At 45.0% G+C, this 7092-nt stretch overlaps 1 protein-coding gene across 2 annotated transcripts; it reads right to left on the minus strand.

Annotated features, from left to right (window-relative positions):
- Positions 1 to 3904: 3904 nt before the first annotated feature.
- LOC114049829 (HCLS1-associated protein X-1-like) lies at positions 3905 to 6890 on the minus strand. 2 transcript variants are annotated; one of them, XM_027871252.1, is made up of 7 exons: positions 6745 to 6890; positions 6186 to 6439; positions 5820 to 6007; positions 5204 to 5255; positions 4923 to 5029; positions 4730 to 4835; positions 3905 to 4213 (listed from the first exon to the last, which is right to left on the minus strand). In XM_027871252.1, the coding sequence occupies exons 1-7, from the start codon at positions 6795 to 6797 to the stop codon at positions 4128 to 4130; spliced, it is 846 nt and encodes a 281-aa protein (XP_027727053.1). In that variant the 5' UTR covers positions 6798 to 6890; the 3' UTR covers positions 3905 to 4127. The 2 variants fall into 2 exon arrangements, with proteins under 2 accessions (XP_027727053.1, XP_027727054.1); XM_027871253.1 differs by having other exon boundaries at positions 4730 to 4820; positions 6745 to 6889.
- Positions 6891 to 7092: the final 202 nt, after the last annotated feature.

Raw genomic sequence — 7092 nt, forward strand, 5'->3', positions numbered from 1 at the left:
AAGTCTGCCAGGCGCCCAATGGCAATAGGGCCACTTCCAAAACCAGAGTCACCACAGGCTAGCCTCCCAACGGGACTAGAGCAGGCCAGGGCCACGGGTGGCCTTTGAGGCTCTGTGTACAGAGGCAGCAAAAGCAGAGGACCCCCTTGAGAAAACCCCAACGTGGTCAGAAAGCCTGAGAGTGAAGGCTTTCGAAGCCAAGGGAGCAAGAACCCAGTGGCAGCAACCGGCAAAGCAAGAGGACGCTGAGACTGGGGCTCTGACATCCCTAGCACTTTGTCCTGAGACGTCAGAAAAGGCCTTCAAGATCCAGTGCTCTGAATTCAGAAACCCAGGAGGGGCCTAACCCTTGGTTATACTTGTCCCTGGGAAGTGAAAGTCAAAACAGGAATCCAGGAAACCCAGGGCAAGATCAAAGAGGGCCAAGCATCACAGCCCAGAGTGCAGCAAGGGATGGTGCCTGGCCCTAGCATAAAGGTCCAATTCAGGAACTAAAGCTGGAGAGATGAATACATTTTTAAAAATATTGACCAGTATAAAAAAGTATTACAAATCTAAGGAGTCTCCCAAAAGAGAATGACAACTCTGTAACAATTGCAAACTCAAAAGAAAAAATACAGATTTTTCCACAAGGACTACATGAATACTTAGAAGAAATGAAACAGTGAATAAGAAAAAATGAAATTAAAGCTCTGGAGGAAAAAAACTGGAAGGAAAATAAATAGTTTAGAAGAGAGTGGTAAACATTACCCAAGAAAATCTTACTCCCTGAAAACTAGAATAGCCCAAACAGGAATCAGTCGCTCCACGATAGTAAGAAATATTAGAAAATCAAAATATTAAAAACATAAAAGAAAGTATAAGATATCTGACATGAAAAATAACTGACCTAGAAAACAGGTCAAGGAGAGATAATTTAAGAATTGTTGAACTTAGAGGACTGAAGATGAAACACTATACCCACCTCCTACCAAAGAGGTATTGAAATTAAAGTGCAGAGTCACATACGTTTTTTGGACATAGGCTCTAGAAATTTGTTTTGCTGGACTATGTATATTTGTTAAAAAGTTTTTATTTCTGTTGTTTTAACTGTTCAAGTGGAGGAGGGGCAGCGAATGGGAAATCAATGCTTGTCAAAATAAATAATTTTTAGAAAAAAAGAATCATTGGATTAGCTGAAAAAATTATCCTTTTTTAAAAACTCCAGTCACTATACTTCAAGATATAAATAAAAATCTCCTGCATCCATTAGAACCAGTGGACAAAGTGAAGATAGAATTCACCAACCACTTCTTGAAACTCTCAAAGAAATCCAAGAAATGTCATAGACAAGATCAAAAGCTGCCATGTCAAAAAAAAGTACCAAAAGATCACGGACAATCACCTAAGACCTGGAAGGAAACCCCTACAGTAAAGGAGAGACTTTGGCATACAAATATTCCAAAAAGCAAAAGAGATAGACTTAGAACCAAGAATAATTTAACTTCACAAAGTCAAACATAATCCTACAGGGGGAAAATGGACCTTTTAAGGAGTATAGGACTTTTAAGCATTTCTGATGAAAATAAAAAAGCTGAGTAGAAACTTTGAAATACAGGCACGAAAGTCCAAAGAAACACAGAAAGGAAAACTTATTTGAATAATTGGAAGGAGCTATAGGATGATGCAGTGCTAATATTCTAACAGGAGAAGAAAAGTATCCCAGCAAAAATTTAATGTCTTCCTTATGATGGAAAATGCTAACCACATCCAGAAAAAGAACTATGGAGTCTGAATACAGATGGAAGCATACCGTTTTCACTTTTGTTTTTTCTTTCTTGTGGTTTTTCACTTTTATTCTGATTCTTTCACAACATGGCTAATATGGAAACATGTTTAACATAACTGTACATCTATAACATATCAGATTGCTTGCTGTCTTGGGGAGGGGAGAGGGAAGGGAGGGAGGAAGAAAAATTTGGAACTCAAAATCTTACAAAGATGAATGCTGAAAACTATTTACATGTAATTGGGAAAAAATACAGTTTAAAAGAAAGAAATTTAATGTCTTCAAAGGGCTTTAAGGGAGTTAAATGAAAAACAGAGGTCTTCAGAATGGATTAGTTCTGTTTTGAGGGCTTAAAGAAAGGAAAGACGTAAGGGTAAAACACACGTACAAAGGAGGAAGAAGGGGGTAGAACTTCCTAGTTTGCATGTTTGGGGTGCAGAATATATAAACATGAAGGAAGGAAGAAGTTGAACTGTGTATCATCTGTCATTTTTATCTGAAATGGAAGAGAAGAGGGTGAAACTCATTAAATATGCACACAGTTTGGTATAGAAATACATCAGACTCAAGGAGGAAAAAAGCAGGGATAGGAGAGGAGTTAATGGTACTGTTTTAAGAATGACTTTGAGGGCAGGTAGGTGGCGCAGTGGATAGAGCACCGGCTCTGAAGTCAGGACGACCTGAATTCAAATCCGACCTCAGACCAACCACTTGTCACTAACTAGCTGTGTGACCCTGGGCAAGTCACTTAACCCCAATTGCCAAAAAAAAAAAAAAAAAAAAAAAAGAATGACTTTGAGTGACTAAGTCATTTTGACTATTATACACAAATTAAAAATAAACGACATATGAAGAAACACTTTCTGCATCCAGAGAAAGAACTGATGAATAGAAATATGTATAGAATAATTTTACATATATATACCTATTTGTGTCTAATGGTAGCCATCTCTAGGGCAGGGGAAAAGTGGGGAGAAGGAAAAAAAAAAGAAGAGGGAGAATACCTGGGAGGGAATGGCTATAAGCAAAACTGCCAGCCTTAAAAACAAAAGAAGGGGAAGGAAACAAAGAACTAGAGGCTAAAGGGGTACCCTAAAATGCCCCCTAAATAACTGTGGAATGGATGAACAAGTTGTGATATATGAACCTATGAGAATATTATCGTATTGTAAGAAATAATCAAAGAGGCAATTCAGAAAATGCTGGATAGTATGAACCTATGCAGAGTGAAATGAGCTGAACTAGGAAACCAATTTATATGAAGAACTACTATAAAGAAAAAGACTCTGAAAGACTCAAGAACATGCAATGCAATGTCTCCAGAGGACTTACAGATGAAGTATGTTATTCATCTCCTGATGGAGAGGTACTGGACACAAGGTGAAGAAACATAAGTATTTGTGGACCTAGCCACTGTGTGAACTCATTTTGCTTGACTATGCTTATTCCTTTCAAGAGTTTTGTGTTTTTCTTCCTGTTAATTAGGGAGGGAAGGTTTTGGGAGGGAAGAGGAGAAAGCTTGCATTAGTAACACAAAAGAAAAAGAGGCCCATTAAAAAGGTTTGTTTTTTTAATTAATGCACAAAAGGAAGAACAGACAAGAAGGGCAGTTTTGAAGTTAACAGAATTTGTTCTACACTTTTAAAAAAATGCAAGTAATATGAAATGGAGATTTAGGATTTCATAGAGATTCCTTTGCACAATCTGCTATGTGTATTTAAGTTTAGAGTATAAAAATAAATAGAATGAAGATGTTGGTATAATGACTTCTAAGGTCCTCTAAGCCTATGATCCTATGTGAAAATTTGAAACAACCAAGATTGAATAGACTGCCTCCCTAAACACTGGTCTCCTTCTCCACAGGCCCTACCAAATCACCAGCATTTGATAACATCAGTTACTTCTTACTAGATGTGCTGGGTTAGGACTGTTGTGATTTTTTAAAATTTTGATCCCGGTAACTTTATTTCCTAGTGAGGAATGTGCCTCACTAGGAACATTAATATTTGATTCAAGTACAAGAATCCAAGAATATTTATACTTGATTCTCATTCATTACAAGGTGGGGACAGATCAAAGAGAAACAAAATGCCCAGGATGGGCCCTAGAGGGAGCTAGGCACACCAAGAGACTGAGGCAATAGCATAAATAAAGATTTTATTTTGGGGGGCAAGGGGTGGGGGGAAAGAGTGGAGGGTACCTTTTCCTTTACCTGTCACATTCCTTACCTCCCCCCCCCCCCAGTGCCCTCACTGTGGCAGGAAGAGCAGCTGAGCCAGCTAGTGATGTCAGGAACCCCAGATGGTAATGAGTGGGGTGAGGAGGGGAGGGATGGAGTCCTCCATGAAGTCAACTTGGGCTACCAAAACCGGAACCATCGTCTTAGGAATGAATCCAGGATGGAAGAGCTGTCCCCTAAGTCTGGAGGCCGTGGGGTGCCTGAATCTGGAGGAAAGTGATACATCCAGGTAGGAAGGGATGAACCAGAAGTGTGTCAGATGGAGTATCTTGAATTCTAGGCTATTTGCTGTTCCCTGTAAAATACCTTTCTTCCCCTAGCTCCAGGCCTTTGCAAGGGCTGATCCCCTTGCCTGGTTGAGTACCCTCTAAGACAAAATAACTCTGGGTGCTTTTATTTACTTACCTGTGTACATGTGGTTTCCCCCATTAGAATGTGGCACTCTTAAGGACAGAATGATTTTATTTTTGTCTTTACCTCCCCAGGGTATGACACAGTAGTAGGTGTTTAATAAAGGTTTGTTGATTGTATTTAATTGAGAGGTCAAGAGGGGAAAAGGGGAACAGGATAGAGCCTGATACAGTGTAGGAAGGAACTAGGGAGAGCAAAAGGGAGAGAATTAAGAGGAGAAGACAGCCCAACTAACTCAGCTTCTCCTTCAAGAGCCTTTCACCCCTGTAGCTCAGGGATGGTCTCACCATTGCCTTCCCTCCCCAACTCACCATCTCTAGAACTGCCATCTGCTTCTCGACGGGTTACCGTGGTTTCTTTGTGGCCCTCACTATCCACAACAGTGCGTCGCTCCTCCACCGTCTGTGGGTCACCCCACTCATTCCAGATCAGAACAGATGACATTTTCCATGGACCCCAGCCCTTCATGATCCCCCCAACCCCAACCCATCCCATCTAGCTCACCCCATCTGGTCCAGTGATTTTAGTAACGGAGACACTTCTGAAGTACGATTTAGGCTGGGGCTGTAGGACTTGACCCAGGCCCTCCTGTGAGACCTGGGAATCAAGATCTGGTTGGGGGTGGAAGAGGAGAGATAAGGCATTAAAAAAAAAAGTGGGGGGGCGGGATATCAGATACTCAGGAAGCAAGATGGAAATGTTCTGGGTCAAAAAGTGAACCTGAGTGTAAGGGTGTGTGTAAAAATTCAGACAAGGTAATCAGGGACCCCTTCCCTCAGACTTACCCCTGTCCTCTCTAGTTGCAGTATCAGAGGTCACTGGCCACATGTCATCAAACTGCAAAAGGAGCCACAGCTGATGAAAGGGGCCCCTTCTGAAGAGAAGCAACCCATCGCCTCCCCAACTCCATCATCTGCCCTGCCCCACCTTCCTGAACTACCCTCTACCTCGGGGCTCACTGTGGTATAGTGACAAGGGCAATGAATGTGAAATCAGGGGACCGAGGTTTGAATTGTGGCTCCACCACTTATTGTTTCTGTGACCTTGGACAAATCACAAGGCTCACTTCTTTGGGTCTATCCCTTTATCTGTAAATGGTAGACTAGATGTAGACTGGATGACCTCTGAGGTGTCTGACCTTGCCCCGCCTTCCTGGGCTCACCATTCCCCACCTTGCCAAGCTCGGCCCCTCTCAAGCCTGCTTTGCCCTCACAGGGCCGCGGCACTAATGTACTAATGTTTAAAGTTCTGCTAGGTTGGACTATCAGTCTTGGAAGGTGCATGTTCTGTCTCCTCCATTAGACTAAGAGTTCCCTGAGATTTAGGAATCTCATCCCAGGCGATTTCTCTCAAGTCCCTCAGGCAAAGGTTTACTGGGTTTTCAAGGGCAACAGGACTCACCCCAGGAAAAGGCCTCTTGGAGTCCCAGTCTGGGACTACTTTGGGAGATGGCTGCCCCAGATCACTCTCCGAGTCCCGGCTGAAAATCCTAGCCCGGTGACTGTCTGGATACTTGAGCATCGAATCCCGGATGGTTTCCCCCTCCCTGTGCCTCTCGTTTGGGGCCTCTGGCTCTGGGCCCGGGAGCTCTGCAAAAGGAGAATGGAAAATCAGGGCTGGGGTCGGGGGCAGCCTTGGGTTTCCTCTGCCTCCCCAACGTCATTTCTCCGCTAGTCCCCTCACACCCTTCTCCTTCGTGCCCCCCAACTCTGTCCGTGCTGCAGTACTGGAGGCCAGGTATCAAAGTGCTGAGGGGGCCACACCCACCAGGGGGGCGGGAGGGCAGGGTCCAGGCCCCCAGGTCTCCGAAAATACGATTGAAATCCCGAATCAGTTCGTCAAAGCCAAAGTTATCGTGGAAACGCATCTCGTCTTCAAGGCCAAAACTAAAGCCAAAAGTGAAGTCTTCGGGGGACCTGGGGCTTCCAAACCGGGGACCCCAGGCACCTCCTCCTCCTTCTTCCTCCTCATCTTCATCATCATCTTCTCTAGTCATCCCTCCAAAGAAAGGATCCCTGGGTCTGAGAGGTGGAGAAAGAGCCACAAAGATGTCCACACCGAGAGGCAATTAAAGCAAGCCGGCAGCTCGGGGTCGGGGGGGGGGGGGGGCTGGGAACGTCGGGGTTCTTAGGCGTTGTGCACTGGTGTTTTTGTCAGAGTGTGCAGTTGGGGCCACACGCCCCCCACCCCCCACCCCCCGCCGCCGCCACCACCTGTTGGGATAGCTTGGCTGGGTGTACCATATGGTCCGGGGAGATGGAGGGAGGTGTTTGGCCTCCCTGTCGGAAGGCCACCCCCCCCTTACCCGTTCGAGCCCCACTCTCACCTCTGAGGCCCCGGGAATCCGAAAAAGCCCCGAAAAAGGTCGAACAGGCTCATCCCTCAGGCGGGACTCGAACCCTTCACCTCCCCGTAACCCAAGGCCCGGGAGGGCACCGGAAGGCCAGGATCCGCCACACTGCCGGAAAGTGATCTTAGGACCGAGGGTGGGCGGGTCGGTCCCGCCACACTGCCGAAAAGCGAGAGGGCAGTACGACCGCACTACCGGAAAGCGAGAAGGGCGGGCGGACCAGCCACATTACAGTTGATCTAGACTTTAAGGTAGTCCCGACACTGATGAAAAAGTAGTCATAATGTCGTAAAACGAGCGTGAGAGCGGGCTCATGGGAAGGTG

Source organism: Vombatus ursinus, unplaced genomic scaffold (assembly GCF_900497805.2).
Source record: "Vombatus ursinus unplaced genomic scaffold, bare-nosed wombat genome assembly UNPS02014798.1, whole genome shotgun sequence".
Classification (NCBI taxonomy): domain Eukaryota; kingdom Metazoa; phylum Chordata; class Mammalia; order Diprotodontia; family Vombatidae; genus Vombatus; species Vombatus ursinus.

Bases quoted from the DNA above. Each gene is read 5' to 3' on its own strand.
- LOC114049829 (XM_027871252.1), bottom strand. From the start codon at position 6,797: ATGAGCCTGTTCGACCTTTTTCGGGGCTTTTTCGGATTCCCGGGGCCT. The intron at 6,008-6,185 runs GTGGGTGTGGCC...CTCCTTTTGCAG, and splicing joins CCTGCCCTCCCGCCCCCCTG to AGCTCCCGGGCCCAGAGCCA. The intron at 5,030-5,203 runs GTAAGTCTGAGG...ACCCCCAACCAG, and splicing joins TGCAACTAGAGAGGACAGGG to ATCTTGATTCCCAGGTCTCA.